Raw genomic sequence first — 23,276 nt, 5'->3', positions numbered from 1 at the left:
CGCCCCGCGGAGGTTCCTCCGCCTCATTCAAACTCCTCCCCGGAGCCCATGCAGCTTGGAGCGGGCCGTCTCTCTCCAGCTGAACGGCAGCGCCGCATGCGGGAGGGACTTTGCCTTTATTGTGGACGTTCGGGACACGTTGTGCGCAACTGTCCGGGAAACGCCAGGGCTCCCCAGCAGTGAGGAAACTGGTGAGTCGCAACCATTCTTTTTCCTCTCCTTCTCGTCCCTCCACCACGGTTTTGGTGGCATATGCTGGAGCCCAGGTGGAATTTGACACTCTTATTGACTCGGGGTCTGATGGGGATCTGATCTCCCAGGAGGTGGTGGACAGACTGAAAATCCCCACCGAACCTCTGTCAGCACTGGACATTCATGCCATTAATGGGACTCTCATACACAAGGTTTCTACTCGTACTGTTAAAATTTCTGTGTTGATCTCTGGAAACCACTCTGAAACCATGTCGTTTTATGTTGTTGAATCCCTTAAACCTCCTGTTATTTTAGGGGTTTTCCTGGTTGAGCAGACACAAACCTCACATCGACTGGGCCTCGGGGCGGTTTCTGTCATGGAGTCCTTTTTGTCTGCTTAATTGCCTTTCCTCTGCCTCTGTTCGTAAGGTTGTGGAGGCCCAAAAGTCTCCGGAGCCTCCAGATCTCTGTAAAGTTCCGTCTGTCTATCATGATTTGGGCTCTGTGTTTTGTAAAGTACGTGCTAGTTCTCTTCCTCCCCATCGCCCTTATGACTGTGCCATCGACCTCCTGCCAGGGACTCAACCACCGAGGGGTCACATTTACCCCCTGTCGCCACCTGAACGAGAGGCTATGGACTCGTATCTGCAGGAGAGCTTACAGGCGGGGCTCATTCGTCCATCCTCCTCTCCGGCAGGAGCAGGGTTCTTTTTTGTGGGGAAAAAAGATGGGGGTCTGCGTCCTTGCATTGATTACAGGGGTTTGAACACTATTACTGTCTGTAATACTTACCCCTTGCCACTGCTGCACTCCGCTTTTGACCTGCTAAGCGGGGCTCGTATCTTTTCGAAGTTGGACCTCAGGAATGCTTATCACCTGGTTCGAGTGAGAGAGGGTGACGAGTGGAAGACTGCGTTTAACACGCCTAGCGGGCACTTTGAGTACCTAGTAATGCCTTTTGGTCTAACTAATGCCCCAGCAGTGTTCCAGAGACTAATCAATGATGTACTGAAGGATATGCTTAACCAATTTGTGTTTGTCTATCTGGATGACATTTTGATTTTCTCTCCTGACCCAGAGTCCCACGTGCAGCACGTCAGAGCCGTACTCCAGCGCCTCCTGAAGAACCACCTTTACTGCAAGGCCGAGAAGTGCGAATTCCACTCTACGCAGACTCGGTTCTTGGGGTATGTGGTTTCTCCTGGGAGGATCCAGATGGATAACTCCAAGGTTAAGGCTGTGTTGGAGTGGCCGGTTCCCTCTGGTCGGAAGCAACTACAGCGCTTCCTGGGATTCGCCAATTTCTACAGGCGTTTCATCAGAGGTTTCAGTGGCGTTGCTGCACCCCTTCATAAGATCACTTCAGCTAAGGTGCGCTTTGTTTGGGATAAGGAGGCGGAGAGGGCATTTTGCGAGCTGAAGAGACGTTTCTCTACAGCTCCTATTCTGACTCAGCCTGATCCCTCCAAACAATTCATTGTGGAGGTGGACGCGTCTGAGTCTGGGGTAGGGGCTGTGTTGTCACAGAGAGCGTCTGATAATAAAATCCATCCCTGCGCGTATTTCTCCCGCAAGCTCACTCCTGCGGAGAAGAACTACGATATAGGGAACAGAGAGCTGCTGGCGGTGAAGGTGGCTTTGGAGGAGTGGCGCCACTGGTTGGAGGGGGCTGAGCGGGCATTTCTAGTTTGGACTGATCACAAAAATATCGAGTACATTCGTTCAGCCAAGCGCCTCAATCCTCGCCAAGCGAGGTGGACTCTGTTTTTTGACCGGTTTAACTTCTCCCTGTCCTATCGGCCAGGGAGCAAGAACATCAAGCCCGACGCCCTTTCTCGCCAATTCCAACAGGAGGAGGTGGAGGAGAACCCCACAGAGGCCACACCCATCATCCCTGGCCACCTGGTGCTTGGAACCACCCGTTGGTCCCTGGAACGGAGGGTACAGGCTTCTGCTCCTGATCCGGCCTCCATTCCCTCAGGTTGTCCTGAGGGCCGGTTGTTTGTACCATCTGACCTACGCACCATGGTTTTGAAGTGGGGGCACTCCTCTCGGCTAGCTTGCCATCCCGGAGTAACGAGGACGGGGTTTCTTATAGCCCAGCGCTTTTGGTGGCCTACTATGTCCTCCGACATAAGGGCCTTTGTGTCTGCCTGTTCCGTTTGTGCCAGTGTGAAGACCCCCAGGACCCTTCCCGCCGGCCTGCTTCACCCTCTACCTGTGCCGTCCAGACCTTGGTCCCACGTTGCAATGGACTTCATCACTGGACTGCCAAACTCAAGGGGTAAAACCGTCATTCTCACTATCATCGACCGTTTTTCCAAGTTAGCCCATGCTATTCCCCTGCAGAAACTTCCTTCGGCCAAGGAACTAGCAGCATTGATTTCACAGCATCTGTTTCGTCTTCATGGACTTCCCCTCAATATTGTCTCGGATCGGGGTCCCCAATTCATCGCGGCTTTCTGGAGGGAGTTCTGCAACCTCCTCGGGATCAAGGTCAGTCTGAGTTCGGGATTCCATCCTCAGACCAACGGCCAGGTAGAGAGGTACAAACAAGATCTGGAGACTTCCCTGCGGGCAATGTGCAGTAAGAATCCTAAGACCTGGGCTGCACAGCTTCCCTGGGTAGAGTACTCCCACAATTCTCTAGTTAACTCCACAGGATTCTCACCATTCCAGGCCGCGTACGGATTCCAGCCCCCCTTGTTCCCGCACCAAGAACAATTGGCCTCCTCTTCGGGTCCGGCGGCTTTCGTGAGGAGGTGTCGCCGTACCTGGAGCAGGTTCCGCCAAGAACTCCTGCGGAACCAGGAGCGGCTCACTGTGGTGGCTAACCGTCGGAGGACCCCTGCCCCGGAGTACAAGGTGGGAGACAAGGTGTGGTTATCTGCTACCGATGTTCCTTTGAAGGGTGGTTCCAGGAAGCTGCAGCCCCGGTACATCGGCCCATTCTCCATCACCCGAATTATCAACCCGGTGGCTGTACGACTGGAGCTGCCTTCCTCTCTGAAGATCCACCCAGTGTTTCACGTGTGCAAGTTGAAGCCTGCTAAGGTCTCTAGTCTCCAGCCTGCTCCAGCTCCTCCTCCTGCTCCTCGGATGGTGGACGGAGGACCTATTTACACCATTCGGGAGCTTCTCGCCTCTAGGAGAGTGGGACGGGGCGTCCAATACTTGGTGGACTGGGAGGGTTACGGCCCTGCGGATCGGCAGTGGGTTCCAGAGCGCCACATCTGTGACCCCGGGCTGATCACCCGTTTCCATCGCCTCCACCCGGATCAGCCCCGTCGGGGTCCGTCTGGTAGCCGGACTTCGGGGAGGGGGTTATGATACGTTCACCCTCCTGCTGCTCAGCCGTACTCCCTCTGGAGGTCGCTCTTCTTCTCTGTCTGTTGCTTCTCCCCACAGCTGGTTCTCATTTTACTTTGATTTGGTTCCTTTTTAAGGTCTCTGTCCCTGCATATGTTTGTCGCAGCGTCTTGTTTGGATGTTCTCTGTTTGGTTTAACGCTTTGGCATTAAATAGCCTTCAGAGTTCATTAGTTTCCTGGTTCTTCCTGCATCTGGGTTAACCCCCTTGGTTTCTCGTAACAGATTCAGGTTGTCTCACATTTTTTATTTCATTTCATTATTTCAACATTTAACACTTCAGCCGAGCCCGTCTGTGAACAATCAAGTAAAAATAGCACAACTACTACCTAGGAACAAAATGACTATTATCTAGTAAATATAGGTGATAATTAGTCATTTGAGAAAATTTTTGTGACTTTAACTTTAATACTTTAAGAATGTTTGAACGTTTTTAACCAAATGTGATTCATATCTTCATTTATAATCTCCTGAATGATTGTTTGCTCTGTTGAAGCATTAAAATCATGATGAATATTCATAACTAGCTGATGTCATTACAACAATTTGGTATTTATCATTAATATTATTAACATTTAAGATTATGGGAATTTTTCAACCTCTAGAATTTTTTTTTTAACTTTCAAACACAAAATGAAAATAAACACAAGAGTTTGCTTGAAAACAGCACAGTGTGCTTGAAAAGGAGTGGATGGAAGAGAAATCTTTTTACAACACTTTATGTTGTGCATATTTCTATCTAAAGTTTTCTTCTCTAAAAACATTCAAATGCCTTCTGTATAGCACTATGCAGAAGTTTTTGTAATCCTGATTTTTAAGGCATCTCTTCTCTAGCTCACACTGTGGCCCTGTGTGTCACAAACTGCATTCCTGCACTTCCAGCAGTTGTCCATCGAGTCGGACTGAACCATTTTTTAATAAATATGGGGTGTGGGTCCTGCAGACGTTCATGTTTCCAAAATGAAAAAAATATTAAAATATATATTATATTATATAAATCATATATATTATATATATATAAAATATATAATATATATGATATATCATAAATATAAATATAAACATCAACATTTATAGAATTTTGATAACATTTTGTGCATCCGTGTTATTTGCGTGGAAACACAGATTGTATTGAACTTTCCCTCTTTAATCTAATCAAAATCGCGGCTCAGGAGAATTGTACAAGCCGTTGAGAGGAAACCATCCCAACATTTGAATCTGCAAAAGGTAATTTTGCATTTGTTTACACTTTATTCATATTTTTAGAGTTTTTCGCTCCTGGGTCATCCGGGCTGAGCGCGAGAGACACGGGAAACTGTCATTTCACGTATTTTGAAAGAGTTGCAAAATTAGAAAGAAAAGGTCTTCACAGATGGCATGGATGAAGTCTTCTGCCATTGGCTACCTAAAATCTGTCAATCAAACACCTCAGACATTCGACGTCAGACCCACATGCTTTTACTGAGGCACCTGATTGGTCAGTTAACAACTTGAAAAATTTGAAAACATCTGAGGATTAGAAAGAAGATATTAAGAAGAAGCTATCAGAGCAAGAACGGTCTTTGTGACAAATAAAATGATAACTGTCTATTTCTCAATACAATACATACGGCAGACAGGTTGACACTAATAAGCAAATAACCCTGATCTTTTTTCTGTTGAAATGCCTTTATAGGTTGTTGTTTGCATTAAGACAGGCCAATAGAGACACTTGTCAGTTTAAACATTTTTAAAAGAAGTATTGATCCCAGAAGTCTGAATCTATGGACATCTCGCTAGCTTGACTGAACTGTGACTGAGCCTCGTGGTTTAACTGCTGCCATATTTTGCAGCGCTTTATGGCAAAAAAACATTGTAATCCGTTTTTGACATGCAAACTTCTAGTGGAGTTATTATCCAGAATAATAAACCAGAAATATAAAACGCTAGTCATAATAAAATTTAATTAAATATCCGATACTGATCAGGGGACAACATCCGATATCGATCGAGGCATCAAGCATGTGATCGGCCCGATTTCCAATCACGTGATCAGATCGGGAATCTCTGGTTTCAATCATGAGCGAGTGGGCCGGTTAGCAGATGAGTTTCCCAAGTGATCACTAGATATCAGGTTGCACTAGTTTCATGTCACTTCAGTGTAAATTCAGAACTTTATGACAGAAATAAACTGAATGTGACCCCCTGCCTTGTGTTTTTACTTAAGTTTCTAGAAAAATACAATGTGTGTGTGTTCACAGAAATTATTATTTTACTTCATGCCTAAATCAACATTGACCAGCAGTGCTTTCAAATGGGGGTTTGACCTTTTGTTCGACCTCACTGGGGATGTAAAGAAAATATCAATCGTGTTTGTTCACTTCGTTCCTGGTCATTGAAAGGGTACGGATAAGGTGTGATGGTCGTTTCACTCAATACCCACCAGAGTAGCTCAAACCTTTTTAAAGCTGGATGCCCTGTAGCTAAGCTTGAAGACCGTCTGTTTCTTCCTGGCTGAATACTGTAAATTTACTTAGTAGACAGACAGAAGGTCTTCAGGGAGGGAAGCTGGAGGCAGTAATGTAGCTTTTTGTTATGCAAAACAGAAACGTCATGTAAACATCTTTGTTTAAACTCACATTCTCCTCGGTTCTTGTAACCCATATGGGTTATGGCTTCATTTTTGTCCTTTTTATTCTTTTTTGTTTGTTTTGGTCCAGGGTGGTTGAGGATTCTTCTTGATGCTCCCACCCTTCTTGTGGTCTTCCACTAAGCTGTCAGAGCTGCCAGACTTTAGGTCACTGATTCTGTATTGCAGGAGCTGTCTCAGTGTTGGCATGTTTTTTATGTTTCTCAGCTTCATCCCGGGTCAGTCCGTGATAACTTTGTTTGTTGTTTAGTTATCTAGTATTTTTTTTATCACACCTGTAGGAACTTTTTGCTGCAATAAAACTGTGGACCTACTTTTCTGATTGTTGCCCCTGGATTTGAGTGTACTGGATCAGAATGTACTTTCTCAAGGAGGCTTGCTTCTTTTAATTTGTGTCCCCAACTGCGTTTTATATTCCGGCAGGCTGTTGTCTCCTGTGTCATCCTTTATGCAGGGGTGTGCTGAGGGGGTTTGTAACGAGAAGGACATAACCACACTGAGCTGTCAGATCAGGAAGGCAGGTTATGTCTATGTGTGTTCAGCCAAAATCAGCTTCACAATAAAAAACACTTGCTAGAATTGTAAACCCTAAATACATCTATAGGTATCCGAGTTTCACAATAGTAGGTGGTTTATATTCTAAATAAATCTTTAAAATGAATTCTACAATGAACTGGTACTCACTGTAAGAGGTTGAACTTTCTCCTCCTGCTCTTGCCAGTGTCAGATACACAACCAGAGCTTCCTGTCTTCCTGTGTCTCTCATTTTTGTGCGCCCTTCTGTCTTCCTCACTCTGAAAATGGATTTAATAAGCTGGTCTTTAAACTTGATCAACAAATTCTTTTCCACGCCAAAGAACAGGAAAGGAGACCCTTCCTGCCCAGATGCCACTTTTGCAGCTGGATACACCGACGATCCATGGAACAAGTGGAGCCTGGTGTGTCTATCCAAGCTGTCCTTGGAAGGTATTGACACTATGTAGGCTACTTAAAGTTTGATATTCTGATTTTTGGCAATTGGGATTGGAGAGGTCCTGATTAGCTGTTTTGAAGAAACAAATCACAAAAGGCGGGCTGTTCTGAGCTTAGGGAAGAGAAACACCTGGCAGTTTTTAAAGTGGTGCAGAAAATGGTCGACAACTTGGAGAAACTTTGGAGAAAAGTGTCTCAAAGTCTGTCTGGCAGCAAGAAATTATTTTCTGATCTGACCTACCCTTAGCTGGGTTTGCTTGACTTTTCAAAACATCTCCACTACAGGTAGTAAAGTATAAAGTAGTGTGTGAGAGTTGGGGTATGCAGTTCTTGGCTGCTTAGCCTTTCTTGTCTGAAGTATTACTGGTTTTTACCCTCTATACCAGGGGTCGGGAACCTTTTTTGGCGAGAGAGCCATAAACGCCACATATTTTTAAATGTAATTTCCAAAGAGCCATACAATAATGTAGCGTCTCTTTCCCACACTGAGGCACGGAGACTTAACCTCTTTTAAGGTTCTTTATTCTGGTTACTGCAGACCGCAACAAACGCCGAACAATTAATTCAGCAACTCCTGAATCTCTCCCGCCGAGACGAGAGCGCTTCTCCCAACTTTATATTCCCCCCTTCCGCTCCAGTCCTCCCATTTCCCTTATTCGGCCCATAGCTGAACCCCATTGGTCCAAATTACCTAACAACAGGCTGAGCGACAGAACTGAGGGCCAATCAGATCTCTGCTTGATGCGTTTAATGAACTCCAGAACTTTTAACGCGGCCCAACAGCCAAGTTCAACTCTGTCCGCGACAATATGTTTAAAACTAAATATACAAGTGAATGTGTGCATTTTATGTAATTTCAACATTTTTAAAGTACAATAAGTCTGTGGATTCTTTTTAATAACATTGTTATGCTGTTGCTAATAAATGATGAGTATTTCTCGTGGTAGTTTTGCTGATGGTCTAGTCTGGTTGATACGTGGTGAGTTTCTGCTTCACGCAGGTGTTGAGACTTTATACGTGATCTTAGGTTAGTATGAATGTTCTTTAGATGTGAGACAGACTGATCACATGCAGACGCGGAGTTAAACACACACTCACACGCTGCAGTGAGTGACGGGTAGCGGGTTTTACGTTTTTACAATCCCTGAGCGATTCACCTGCTGTCCCCACAACACCTCAGCCCCACCCTCTGCTTTCTTCCTCACACATCCCGTCCCCGCATCTGCGCGCTCTTTCTCAGAGACGGGAGCGCGCAGTTTTAGGCACGGCAATTCACAGGCTTCCGGCTGGTACAAACTCTGTGAAATAATAGATAATAGTAAAGTGATAGCGCTGGCGCAGATTTTTTTCTCCAAACTGCGCGCCTCTGTCATCGCATCGCGCCCCAGAAGGACTGGTCTAATGAATAAAAAAGTATAATTAAAGATTTGTCTGCGAGCCACATGTGACCATCAAAAGAGCCATATATGGCTCGCGAGCCATAGCTTCCCGACCCCTGCTCTATACAGTATCATTGCTGGCAGTACCTTGAGGCTGCTGCCTGAAGTGATGTACTAGGGCCCCGGTTCAATTTCAGTACCATGTTATTCTGTAAGGGCTGCACGGTGGCGCAGTGGTTAGCGCTCTTGCCTCACAGCAAGAAGGCTGTGAGGCAAGAAGGGGGACATGAAAAACACAGCATCAATGGGGGACCTTTCTGTGTGGAGTTTGCATGTTCTCCCCGTGCATGCGTGGGTTTTCTCTGGGATCTCCGGCTTCCTCCCACCGTCCAAAAACATGCTACATAGGTTGATTGGCAACTCTAAATCGTCCATAGGTGTGAGTGTGAGAGTGAATGGATGTGTGATTGAGGATATTCCACCCTGCGACAGACTGGCAACCAGTCCAGGGTATACCTTGCCTATGCCCAAGTGGCCGGGATAGGCTCCGGCAACCCCGTGACCCCGAAAGGGAATAAACGATTCAAGTCCCCCAGCTGGGACTTGAACCGGGGGCCTTCTTGCTGTGAGGCAAGAGCGCTAACCACTGCGCCACCGTGCAGCCCCAAGTTGTCTTTGTTCTGGTCCAAATCTTGCTTCTTCATGTGGTAATCTGGTGTTCAAGTTAGGTTTTGGCTGTTCCCAGATAAACATGTATGTCCTGTTTGTTGGAGGGGCTAGTTTTTCAGGAGCTTAGAATGATACCTTAGGTCCAAGGCGGAGCAGGGGCCCCGTACCAACAGGCGTTGGACTGTTCCACCATGGCAACTCTGTGGGAACAGTTTGTGGGTACGCCACTAGTCTCAGATTTTCCCAATTTCATTTCTTTTTCACCTTTTCAAACAAAAGTCAAAACGTATTAATTCAGGAATTTCTATTAATGAGTTGTTTTTACATTTGTCTGATTGGTTTTATGTTTTTCCCACCTCAACCTGTCAAAACTCTTTCAGGATAAATTGGAGTGAAATTGGAAGCCATATGTTCTCACCTCGAAAAGAAGATTCCAATCCAAAAGAGTCAGCGCAGTTTTGGCTGCAGAGAACGACTGTCTCTACAAAGCTGTACACTTTTAAAGGGATTCCACTCAGGTGAGAACCTTTTTTTTTTTTTTTACTCATAACTAAGTACAGTAAGCACATGGCCATACATTTTAGCTTTTACAGAATCCATCTCAGACTCAGACTGTTTATTTTAATTGCCGGTTTCATCTGGAACACTCACATGCCCATCAAGTTTGACGATCGTCTCCCCATTTAACATAAAAGTTATGAGCCTGTCAAGGAACTCTGTCTAGATACAACTAAAGAGTTTTAGTGCTTTCACTAAAAGTTTGAAGTAAGATTTCTCTATTTTTGACATTGAACCCTTTGCTTGAAAGGCAAAAGAAGTGAAAAGTTTCCATCAGGCAGGCAGCAATAGCAGACTTCTGAATACTTAATTACAAAAGATTAAAATGTTTTTTCATTTGTGTCTGTGGCTGATAAGCTGTTGCGGGCAACACCAGTCTCCAATCAAAGTACTGAGAACAAGTGTGATTGTATCTACTGAATAGGACGCAAAGGGGTTCTTAACGCTGGAGATGTCGCCGGACATCTCAGAGTACTTGATGAGATTTGTCATTCATTATCAGAAACTTTTTTATTTCTTAGATGAACAGTTCTTTTATAAATGTTTGTTAATAAACCAGTGTGGAAGTTAAAATTGAAGAAATGACTGTTGCATCCTCATTTGTCATGGTGAACGCAGTAATATGTACATTTTTGCAGCTTTTTTCTGTAATTTTGTCAATCCTGTTTTGTGCTTGTGAGAGTTTGACTTTGATATTGATTGGTTGTGAATAATAATTTCTCTGCGGCATTTCAGGGGGTCATAAACTTGAGGTGCAGTACTCCAGGGTTGTTTGCCTTAAGTGAAAAGAAATTTGTTCTTTTACTATACTGGTTAGTAAAAGTACAAATTTTTAATTTTTAAACTTTTACTAACCAGTATAAACACAAAATCAGCAAAGCATCTGCATATCCAGTTCAAGGACAGACTATGGAGCTCTGCTCCCACCGACACAAAATAACAATCCTAACTGAAGAACCTAAGGACCTGTGTCTTTGCTTTGTTCTTTTAAATGAATGTAGGTTTTTTATGTTAATTTAGATTGTTCATGTATTTAGTGTTTTTTTGCTTCCTTTAGTTTGGGGTTTAGGTGCCAAAATATCCACAGTTGTTTCAATTTCGGAAAACTTGTCCTCGTGGAATAAAAGTCCTTGATTTTGGCTGCTTCATGTTAAGTCTTCTATCTTGTCACCATGCTCAGTTTTTTTTTTTTTGCTGTATTTCAGGTGTTTTTTTTTAAACTTTTGTCAGTTTTTGTCTTTTATCAGATTTTGTCACGAAGGGGAATGAGGAAGTACCCAGGTGCAGAGAGGAAGATGAGGCAGGAAGTTCCAGGAAACAGGATCTTTAATGACTTAAGCAAAAGAAACCAAAATACAACTGCTGAGCAGGACTGAAACACTCGAAAACTTGAAACCCTCGAAAGACACGGAAACAGGGAACATCAAAACTACAAACTATGGAGCAGCACAGGAGGAAGGGAATGACAGGACTTAAATACACACAGACAAACGAGACTCAGTACTTCAACAAAACCTTTCAAAATAAAACAGGAAACTGAACTGAAAACATGCCAGAACAAAAAGAGAATCAAAACACAAAGGCAAAGAAACTGAAACCACTACAGATTTGGGAGTTTGGGTTTTTATGTCAAATTTTTTCATACAAGTTTCCAGTTTGCTACATTAAAAACTATAGTGTTTACTTAATATCACGGTTGTGACACTCCACAAAACACCACAAAACGTCCTGAAAGTCATGCTGGATGGCTGTTCCAACAGTCCGCTCCAGTCTTTGTTTAGCCGCTTCCCTTTTCACTGGATTTTATAGGAGTCTACAAAACCATAGAAAGACTGGTTTCGTGTGGATCAAGTGATGCGTCTCTTTTGCTTCCACTTCAAAGAGTGCAAAACTTTATTTCAGAAAAGTTAATAAACCATGTCTCCTTTCTTGGTTACACTTGCCTTGGCCCATTTTTCCTCTTTAGCTCTACTAAAACTCAGCCGTAAAGTCCAGTGAATGCTTTGAGCCACGCGTGAGCTGTTCAGTGCTGAAAGAACAGCAAACTATATCTGTTTGATCTGAACCAGCATCTACTGTTTAGGCCTGCATGGTTTTGGTTACCTGATTTAAAAGGCTGTAACAGAGGACGTTTTCATTTTTCTCTCTGAAAAATCTAAACTTAAAAGTTTGTAGCAGTGACGTAAGGCGGGCCACAAGCTCCCCGCTCCGCTCCATTCTGATCATCCACCTGCAGACCAATAGATCCCTGAACGTCTTTGTTTTCCTCGTCTGAGCTGGAATCTGGATCAGAACTGTACATCTGGATAGCTCCAGCTCATCATTTTGTTGCACCAATAATGCTAGGTTTGGGGTGAGACAGAGAGAGGGGTAAACAGAGTAAACAGAGAGCTCTCAGCAACAGGGAGGGTAAGGGGTGGGTGGGTGCTCCACAACAACAGTACTTCCAACAACTTACAGGTGAATTTCTGATGAACTCCTGCTGCTCTGCAGAAACTATGTCCTAGAAAATTTTGATTAAGGCTAGAACCAACATAATCATGATTAAAAGACCACTGGGAACACTTTAAAAATAGATCAAAAGATGATCGGAGTGGGTCTTTAAAGGGCAGCACTCACTTGGGCCACTTCTTAGTTTACTGACTGCTCCAAAGTTTGATTTACCTGTTTTTCTCAATATTTGGTTGTAAATGACAAGATTTATTTTGTTCATATCGAAGATTTTCAGTTACAAAGTGAAACCATTCAAAGCACTACAGCTATGCTGATTCTGTTCAAAAAGTGGCCAATGCATTGAAAGACCCCGGCTTCCATACAAAGTCTGTCACAGAAACAACAATAACTGTTTGATGGAGAAGCTATTTGGATTTGACTCTGTTTGTCTTACATTATCACAAGTTGTGACATCAGACATGAGACTCAACTTCTCTTGTTTAATCTTAGACCACAGAGTTCCCTGTTTGGAGGCCTAAATGGTTTTTGGTGTTGCAAAATCATCTGTAACTCTTTGAGCTGGCTTTATCCACAGCCTCACATAATCTTACAACTCAGTCCACCACACTTAAACACAACCACTAAGACTGTAAGGATTCTGTGGTTTTGTTTCGTTCTTGGTCATGGTTTTGGTTTTCTTTCTGTCAGTCACTCCAGTTTCAGGTTCATGATCCACAGCTGTTTACAGTTCAGTTAATTGCCCTCAGAGTATATAAATGTCTATGGTTTCAGTTCATCCTCGCCAGGTCATCTGCGCTGCTTTATCACTGTTTTGTTTCTCCCCATTGTTTTGTCATGTTTCAGTTTGTTTATTAAATGTTTTATTTCCTAACACCAAGCCTGGTCTCCTTCAGTTTAGGTCCTTCACCACCACTTCCTGACACATACTGTGATAAAAATAGTTTTTTATAATAAAGAATCAATACGAAGACTTACACTCAGGCCTTTGCCTGCAGAGATGTTTTCTTTTATTTAGACTAAAGCTTTTTTTAAAGGCAGGTCCGGTTCTAACATTTCAGGCTCTACAAACAGAGAAAATCAAAACAGCTTTTTATTTGACAGGCAAGATAAATCGGTCTGGTATTGCAGACAAATTCTCAATTATCCAGAGAGACTTCAGTTTGAGGATTTTCTTCTGTCTATGAAGAAGCTGATTCACTGTCATACCACCTACCTCTATATCCTGCTGTTTTTCCCCTGGACTTGTTCCTACTTGTCCTTAAATTAACTTCATACAAAATGCGCATGAGTGTGCATACCGAAAAAAGAAGTGCATTCACGTGTTTCTGTCTAGGCTCTGTCTGCACGTATGCATGTGTGCCTTTGCATTTTGTGTGTGTGTCTCCACACCGACACAGCACGCCACCAACCACAGGAAGAGTGGGAGAACGAGAGGAGAAGAGGGCCGTGCAGCGGTTAACCTCATGACTTCACAAGCTGTGGAGGGATTGGCTCCAGCTGGAAGATAGGAGGGTTTAAAAGACATCTAGGAGCTCCAGTCTCAGCATCAGCCTCTGTGGACGACCAATCATTCAAAGAAACCCAGGACCTGAAGTCAAGACATCCGAGAGTTTCTGCTGCGGCTGCCGAACTCCAAAAAAATTCATCAACAAGAAAGGTCAGAATAAATCCATGTTGTATTTTCCTCTTTGGTTGATTTTTTTTTTTGCAGCTCTGCTTTGTGAGGAGATTTTCTGGAAGTGTGTGAGTCTTTTTGGAGAGAATTTCAAATGCATCAATATTTCCAGATTTTCCATGTGGATGTGTTCATTTGTGCACTGCACAGCCAGAATGCTTTACAAAAAGACTCAGACTGAGTTCATAAAGACACTTAAAGTCTTAACGCTTTCCAGGACAAACTTTTGTGCTGACTGTGCAGATCTCGACATCACTGACTCTGAAAGGAACACGTCTGTGAATGAACTTTAGCTGGCGAGATCCGAAGTGTGTTGAAGAAGTGGGTGCCAGACGAGTGGAAGCTGTCAGATCATGATATCAAGTCACAAAGTAACTTTTGGATTTTTGGAACTCAGATCTTGCAAGACACCCTTAAAATAGAATTCAACTTTTTATTTCATTAACTTTCTGCATCGGTCACCGCCAAACCCTAAGCTGCAGTGTAGGGATTCTGTCTCTCTGACACAGATAGGACAGGAATTAGGACAAACTGATGTGTCTAAATACCAAAACCGGCACAGGCTTTGACCACACGGGCAGAGAACGTCCTGCCCACTATAGGATCAATTTCACACATGGCCCGTCTATCCCAATTTTACGATTAAAGTCATTTTTCAGCCAAAGGATTTCACAAATTTGCTTCTTGATTTCAGTCCCCAAAGACAGAAACTGAATGAGATTATGCTGGAATTCAACTAAATTCATTGACTTTTCCAATAGTACAAATATTTAAAGCAAACCTCTTTAAAACAGCTCATACAATAAATGTTAATGTTCTGTTACTCCTGAGATCAAGAGAGTTTGTACCATAATTACCAATCTCTCACAGTTTGTGTTGCAGTCATAAAAACGTTGTGATGTTGTCTCAAAGGTTTCATTATCAAAGCTCAGTCTGAACCACTTTGGTGAAAATTATGACCACAATTGTTTCATAATAACTGCTATTTTTTCTGATTTACACTCAGAGCTATGCCTCCATTCTGGGACCTCCCTGTCCTTCAGTGATGCACAGAAAGCATCCACTTTTCAACAGAACCCAAACTATTTAGTCTTTGTGTTGAGGATTTAGAGGCAACTTTTAAAAACGTTGTTTCTTGTGCTAACATGCATTACTGAGGAGAGTCTATCCTCCTTCTACTTTCAGTTGTTCTCATGGTAGGACTGATCTGTGGACTCATGTGAAGGGAAATGCAGTTCATACTTTCATTTAGTCTGGTTGACTTTCACACCTGGCATCCCTGGAGGTGAACCAAGACAGAAGTGTCTGAAAAATACTGTTCCTACAGCTGCTCAGTTTGCCCAAAACCAGTTCTGACCCAACAAGGAAAAAGCATCAAGGAAAGAACAGCAAAGCCGCTAGATTATCTTATATCAATCATAACTAGCTTTGTCTACCTTACCTTTACCCACCAGACAATATCAAGCTCTGTTTTTCATTCATGTTTCTTCAGATTCATGAACGGTTTGTTTGTTCCCTATAATGCTCAACTGATGTATTTTTTGCATCTGAAGTGAAGCCACCAGAGTTTTATTTGGAAGTGAATCAAGACCCATTTTCTCAAAGGTACCTGGGTTCACCTGTTTGGTCTGCACCAGGTGAGCTTTCACACCTGTCAAATGAAGCAGAGTCCTCAAATTAAACGTTTGCTTCCTCTGAGTCTACAACCAAAAGTCAACCTTGAAACGCTGAAAAATGTTCTCAATTGACGTCAAACACAAGTCCTCGCGGACATGAGACGTCTAAAAATACATGCCTGCATGGACTTGGAGGCGTCTGACATGTCTTAGTCGCTCTGTGGCTTTCCAGATATAACCTGCGAATTACAACCTATAGGAAGAGTCCGTCATTAAAAACACAAGCATGCAGTCAGACTGCCCCTCCCTCAGACACACAGTAGAGAAACATGCTGCTGCAGCCACTTTTCTACCGTCACGGAACAGAAGATTAAAGATGGATGAATCCAAATAAACGTCAACATGAAGGTGGGATTCGAGTTCATCCATAATTTAAAAATACATATTGATCAATCCACTGTGAATCATTCTACAGTAATGCACTAATATAATGAACAAATGTCTCTTTACGAACACCTTCCCGTCTTTCGTTCAGTTATGTCATGTTTGATGTTGCAGAGCATCTTGTTGCATGAGAGCAGCTCATTTTAGATGCTTACCTGTGAGTTTCAGGAGTGCAGAGTTTCTACTGCAAATAGAAACCCAATTCAAACTGCAGTGGCCCTAAATGATGTTGTTTTTGTCCCTTTAATCTTTCCAGCCAAACACCCACACTCTAATTTCATCTCTTTCCCAGAATCGTACCTAGTATTTTCTCACTTCGTTTTTAGCCTTCAGTTCAGCCTTGCAGTTAAAGCAACCCCACACCAGATGAATATTCTGGCTCTGATGACAGAGAAAATCTTTAACTCTTTTGAATCAGACTCACATAGCTGCTGTTTTAGCTCTGTAATTTAGACCTCAAGGACTTCCTTTGACATGCCAAACTTTTCTGGTCATGTGACTTTGCAGCAATTGGTTTTAGAAAGGAATCTGCGCGGCAGACTGGAGTGAGTTTGTCTGGAGTTTGACATGTCATTGCGTTTACTCTGAAGTTACGGCCCCACTTAAACCCAGTTTGGAGCCTGAGGAATGATAACGTTGGATGGCTTCATTTTGTTGCAGAGCTACTTTTTATCGTCTGATTTAAACCTGCACGTATCTGGTTTCTCTCCAGTGCTGGAAGGAGCGCCAACACAATGAAAGTGGCTGTTATTTTTGTTTTGCTCTTCGCCACAGTCATCTGTCGGCCGGTAAGTCTTTGCCAGTTAAAGAATGAAGGATGTCTGCTGTTTTGTTCCTAATGTAGATTCTGATATTTATTTCAGCTAAAAAGTTTTTTTTTTTTTAGGCAAGAAAAACCAGCAGTTCAGACAGTTCTGAGGAAGTTGTAAGTATTTATGAGAAGCTTTTATTTCATACATTCATGTGGTTCCCACTATAATTTTCTTTAATTCTAAACATTCAGATTATGATATTCCAGGTTTTCTCATTTCATGACAGCAGAAGTGCTTGAACTTGTGTTTAACAAACTTTAGACTCAAAAAGAGACAGTGACTGATTGTACAAGTTTCTTTTATTTGCCTAACCAATTAGCCGATTTTGGTGACTCAGCCCCTCCCACAGACAGATGAATCATGTAGATTTGTGAACGAAAACCTGCTCTGTAAAACTGGGTAATTAGTTTTCAATACTGAAGTAAAACAGCTTATCCTCTTATCATATAAGTAATGTATTTAAAAGAACAAAAAAACAAATTAATAAATATTTATATAGCGCTTTACCTTCTTAGAGGGCTTTACAAGTGCTTTACAGTCACAGTTCCAGTCACCCATGCACACACGCATTCACACACTGATGGCGGCCACGGTATCGGACACTGGCCCCGACCACTGACTCTAAGAGAGGGAACAGGACACAATGACCCGTCCCCTCTGGCTATCCAAACAGGAAGTACCTGGTGGCTTCAAGAAGCCAAAATCCCATAAACCATTCTTGCTGATCCGTTTTATTAACACGTTCTTCATAATACTCTTTTTTTTAAAACAACATTTCTTCTTTATCGCAAGTCATTCAAGTCATAAACTGGCCAATCAAATGCCTCAGTAAAAGCATGTGGTGCCTGCTAGCCACCAGCTCAAACATTTGATTGACAGATTCGCCTGAATCGGCTTTCAGTTAAAGGGGTGTGGACTCCTGATTTGCTACAGTAGTTGCCATAGAAATGTTGACTCAGACTGACTCAAAACAATCACTGTCATCTGGCTGCATCAACGATCAACAAACAATTTTCTATGGGTGACGTCGCACGCGCATAGTCAGGTTCCCTCTTGTAAAGTCAATGGCGCCAACCTATAACCACCAGGAGCAATGTGGGGTTCAATCTCTTGCCCAAGGACACTTCAACACATGGGCAAGCAGGGAGTGAACCAAACCTGCAATTTACTGATCAGGGGTCAGCCCTCTACCTCTGGACCACAGCTGCCCCAACCAAGTAGTTTGCCAGTTTTACCTAAACCCACATTATCATGCTACTCTGAGTTTGCGTTTTAGGTCTGTGACGTCTGACAACTCTCCACATTATTGGTTCTTTAAGTTGTTGGGTGTTCTGATATGCTTTCAACACTTTAATATTCTGTTTTTTAATCATCCAAAGGTGAGAAGACCAGCTCTGAGAAAACAGGCACTAGTAGCTTCAAAGAGTCGAGTAATACCTGCACAGGTAAAAAATTCCCCCATTTACTGCCTTTGCCCCTCAACTGAGATTTCCTTTTCTTCACCATTCCTCCAACCACGGCTGTGGCACCAACCGGCTTCTGTCATGGTGAAGAAAAAAACCTGTCCAGAATCTACCTTTCATAGTTGTCTGAAACGCATCAGGCGGATCTTTACTAAAGGTTCTAGTTAGTTCTGACTTTACAAAAGTCCTGACCAGAGGTCAAGACAGCTCAATGCCTGACAATTTAAGACAACTCAAAGTCCTGTTTTCTCTTAAGAGTATATTTGTTCACTGTTTGATTAAAGTGTTTAAAATAAATCATTAAAAGATGAATGAATCTTAAAAAAACGGATCCAAAGTCCCTTCTCTCCAATGTTGCAGAGGGTGGTTGCAGCACCTGTGGACAAAAGCCTGGAGACTTCAGAGGAGGTGAGATGTTTAATTTGCCTTGGAAAGTAGAGCGTTGCCCGTTTATGTCTGAAACAGCTCATCACTTTTCCTGCTTGTGGCCCTTGCAGGAGGCGGTCCTTCCTCAGGCTGCTGTGGAAGTCAAAGCTGGCATGGTAGACATGGTTGCTCCAACAGAGACTCCAACTGTGGACAGCGATGAAGATGACGACGATGATGATGAAACAGAAGAGGATGTGAGTATAACGTGTATCTATTTTTAATCATCAATTACATTATAACCTCAAGAATAACCTTACAAATAATCAACTTGGTTTGATTCCCTGAACGTCTTTATGCTTGAATATAAAGTAGAGATTGTTTCTGCAGGAAACAGAAGAAGACGAAGACGAAACCACAGACGAATCAGACTCAGAGTCAGGAGAGTCTTCTACCCTCTCTCCTGTCACTGTCACCCCCGTGATTGTGACAGAGGAGCCTATTATTGAAACCACTGTCGACGCCATCTTGCCCACTATCATTACTGACCCGGATTCCGGCCGCGGGGACAACATTGGAGGCTACCCCAGTGACTACAAGTCTACTGTTTATGTGGAAGAGAAGTCCTATCACAAAGTTCCCTCTCCCTATAAATCCTATGGTTATGTGGACTCAGGAAAAAAGACACCTTATGGGGAGATTCATGGCAACGAGGTGGAAAAATCCCCAAAAGTCTACAAGGTACTAGTCGGCTATGGTTTGATTTAATTTGCTTAAGCTGGCCTCTGCTTATGCTCTAAAGTCACAACTGTCCATACGGGTGGATACGGTCTGTCTGTGGGCAAAAAATGGGGGTCTGCACCAAACGATACGATCATAAACCACTCAGTGAGCCCGTAGAGTGAAAATGATCATGAACCGGCATGCAGTGGACAGATCGTAGTGAACTCTTATACAACATGCAACTGGAAGTAGGTGAGACACGGGCAAATTTTTCATTTTTTAACCCCCCAAATGTGCAATGTAGAAGTGCACACTATAGTGCTGTTGCTTGTTGCTATTTTTGCACAGACAGTAAGGAGCCAGTCCTCTCATCTCATTAATGACAGGAGTGTGGCATGAGGACCCCGCATGACACCATCACCCATGCGTCACAAGTGTGTGTAACTTCCATAATTCTTCTCGATACTTCACAACAGATTTACCGCATTCACATTCATGGTACCTTCCGTTTTCGTGATGTCCTTTGAGCTGGCTGTACGAGTCATAAGGGAACTGCAAGACACATCTGCACTCCCCCTGAGATGCAGCCGCTTCTCTCTACGACCCTTCATGGGCCCGGACAACCCAAAAACCAGCAGCATCTGTATGGGTTCATGTGACTAAGGCATTACCAGATGATTTGTCAATGGTCAGACCTTTGCTATTTGCAAATTTGATTACCAAAGTGATACAAAATAAATCCAGGACTAAACTAGAAACAGCTTTTTGTCTGTTGACTAGCAGGAGTCAAAACTCCAACAGCAGGTAGCTACTGGGGTAAAAAGAGAGAGAATGTTCTGTAAGGTTATGCTTTGGGGCGGGTAAATCTCTTCCCATCCTGCCATGTGGCCCTCGTGGGCCTAATTTTCTACTGCCCTGCTTTTCCATGAGGCTTCATGACCCAGGAGAGAGGACCAGGGCTGGATCATCTGACTCTAACAACGTTCCTGCTGAATGTCTGGGTACACTGGTCAAAACCTGGTAAAAAGGCAAGAGAATGAGTGGGGAAGCCTTTGTCCTAGAAACTCCTGGAACATGCCTCAAACGTGTTCCTTAGAATCCCTCCTGTATCCACGAATGCTACCTCTTTCTGAAAGTTTGGTTTCTCACTTAAGTCCAGGTGTCATTTATATTTCAACAATGGCAAAAAATGTGAAAAACATATTTTTTCTCTCCGTATATTTTAAAAACCTTAATTGGCCAAGGTTAAAAAATGGCTAAAAAAATAATTTGGTAGATATTGTGGCTTTTTACATGTTCCTTTGTGTCAACACAAACCTTTCCACTCCCTCAATAAAATAAATATGATTTTAAAATGTCAAGAAATCCTTTTAGAGTTTAAGCATATTGAAAATAAAACAACAGAGCTTTAACTGAAACCCATACACAACTGATCCTCCACACTCTGTCCAACCAGCAGGCTTTCCAGATCCACACTGACTTTCTGGAGGAGGACACCAGCACCCCTGAAGTGGAGACCCAGGGCTTGGACATGTCCTCCAGCGTATCTCAAGACCAGGACATGAGCCACCGCCAGACCACCCTTCCAGAGGAGGAGGAGGCTGCCGGCACCAGTGACACCACAGCCAGTGAGAGCCAAAGCAGCAGCACACCACAGGAGGAAGAGGAGGAGGAGAGCGCCAGTAGCGACATTGCCAGTGCCAGCCAGGAGGCCGAAGAAGAGGAAAGTGAAAGCAGCGAGGAGGCCACCGCCACACCTGGAGCCGCCGACAGCGATTCAAATGAAGAGGACAGTGATGAGAGTGACTCCGATGAGAAGGGGGTGGGACCTGATGTCACCACTGACATGCCTTTGGTTATCACTGCTAAATAAGCCCCACCCACCCAAGGAGGGGTGTGTCTTTCAGTGATGTGCTGCAGGTGCAAAGGTTCCTGCTGCAGCCAGAGTCGAACAGTGAAATCCTCAGCATTATTGTCTTAGACCTGATCACGTTCAGCCAGAATTAAAAAAAAACTTCTTTCTTCTATTTTTAAATATATACGTTTTTGAACAATCCCTATGATGGCAGATCCACCAGCACCAAGAGATTCCACATGTCTCTGCTTGGTGATTTAAATTTCAAATGCTACCTGCACCAAGAGGTGAGCTCCTTTCCAGCTTTAGCCATTTTCTCCTGATCTTGTTTCTGCAGATTTGTGGAGTCAAACCTCGGAACAAAGACGCAAAGTCGCACAAATTGTATTTAATCATCAATCACTGTCTGTTACATGGAAGGGCTTTGGTTTTGTGATTATGAAATACATTCCAAATCCTTCTGAGCATGACGTGATTTGAACTTGACTGTAGACCTTCAGGCTTCCTTACTTATCACAATGTTGCTGTTGTAGCCAAAACGTATATAGAAATAGTTGGATTTGCACAGTTCCTGCAGGTACTGAGACCACACGCTGTTACATCAATGTTTTGTACTGTAATGTATCATAATGTATCATTTATAAAATATGAATAAAATTCTTTTTCATATAAAGGCAGTCCATTTTTGTAGTGGAGACACTGACTCGTGTAGTGATACATGACATCATCTCAAAAGTGGTCCCTAAATTACTCAAAGGGTTCTGTTACCATGAATGAAACAGTCAGTTTGGCACCAAATGATTGTCAGTTTGTTATTAACAAAATATAAAAAGGATTTCATGTTTGACAGCTTTACAGACAGAGATTCAACAGTAACCTGTCAGGAGACCCCATGACCATGTTTGTGCATTTGAGCTTTTTCATCAAAAGATGAGACAATAAAGCTTCAAAAAATGTACCCCAACTCAAAAAGTCATGAGGATTTTTAATCAAATTTACCCACAGAGATGAAGCACATTTTTAGAAATGGATTCATGGGAAACCATGGGGGCAGCGGTCGGGCGGTCAACCTGTGATTGGAAGATTGCAGGTTCAGCTCCCGCCCTGATGACCCGAGCCTCGAAGTGTCCTTGGGCAAGACACTGAACCAAATTGCTCCTGGTGGTTATAGGATGGTGCCAGGGCTCGGCAGCGGAGCCGGCATCAGTGTGTGAATGTGTGTGAACGGGACTGTGACTGTAAAGCATTTTGGGCCTTTAAAGAAGCAAAGAGTTATGTAAGTATTTGCCCCTTCAGTGTGTTTTAGTCAGGAATGGAGGTGATAGAGGATCCAAATCCAGGAGAGCCGATACATGTCACCAGGTTTTTTCCATAAAGTACTGCTGTTCATTCTGAGGTGAGTGGGATCAGGTAGCAGGAAATTTGCCTAAACGGCTGTGTTAGATTGAATGCAAAATCTTTCTGACAGTGATAGAGAGGACCAAGAAACCTGATAAAGAAATCAGCATTACTCAAAGGTTACTATACACAAGGCACAAATCCTTACAATTTTGGAATAAATAAGTATTGACTTTGAAATGAATCACCATGAGGTAATTTAGTGAACTGAACCGTTTCTTAACCCTTAAGAACCCAGACACATTTTTCCGTAAATGAAAATCATGTGGGGTATACCACAGACCAAGTGGACCACAGAGAACATTTCAGATATTTTTCTGTCATAGTAATGTCATGATGGCTTCTTTTAGGTTAAATGTGTCTCAATCAGGAAGTTGGTTCTTTGAACTCTCCCATGGATGCATTTTAGTCCAGTCTTTCTGACTCTTAAGGTCATTAAAACTACTCTTCACTGAGTTAAGTGAGACTTTAAATCTGACAAGTACAACATCAAAGCCAGTGAAGGCTGTTCTCACTTTTAACAGTTCTGTAACATTAGGGAGAGGAGCACATCCATCATCCATGTAAAAGATAGGCAGGTGTAGGTGTAACTGTAATCCCATTTATTGGGCAGAGAAAGCTTAGAAGTAGTGTCACCCTCTTTTTTTCACATCGGTTCAGCAGCAGATTGCCAGCGGTGTAACTTTAAGTTGTTCTGCCCCCT

The 23,276-nt window shown here is 43.2% G+C and overlaps 1 protein-coding gene across 2 annotated transcripts; it reads left to right on the top strand.

The window, feature by feature from the left end:
- The first annotated feature begins 13,740 nt into the window (after positions 1-13,740).
- On the top strand, positions 13,741-21,848 carry LOC101157927 (nucleolin 2). 2 transcript variants are annotated; one of them, XM_004086583.4, is made up of 8 exons: positions 13,741-13,878; positions 16,669-16,744; positions 16,843-16,881; positions 18,148-18,213; positions 18,592-18,639; positions 18,729-18,854; positions 18,988-19,338; positions 20,777-21,848. In XM_004086583.4, exons 2-8 carry the CDS (start codon positions 16,691-16,693, stop codon positions 21,191-21,193), a joined length of 1,101 nt encoding a protein of 366 aa, XP_004086631.1. In that variant the 5' UTR covers positions 13,741-13,878; positions 16,669-16,690; the 3' UTR covers positions 21,194-21,848. The 2 variants fall into 2 exon arrangements, with proteins under 2 accessions (XP_004086631.1, XP_011471533.1); XM_011473231.2 differs by having other exon boundaries at positions 13,764-13,878; positions 20,780-21,848.
- The last annotated feature ends 1,428 nt before the right edge of the window (positions 21,849-23,276 follow it).

Source organism: Oryzias latipes, chromosome 12 (assembly GCF_002234675.1).
Source record: "Oryzias latipes chromosome 12, ASM223467v1".
In the NCBI taxonomy this organism is placed as follows: domain Eukaryota; kingdom Metazoa; phylum Chordata; class Actinopteri; order Beloniformes; family Adrianichthyidae; genus Oryzias; species Oryzias latipes.
The sequence above is the reverse complement of the archived record's forward strand: the minus strand, read 5'-3'. Positions and strand labels throughout refer to the sequence as shown.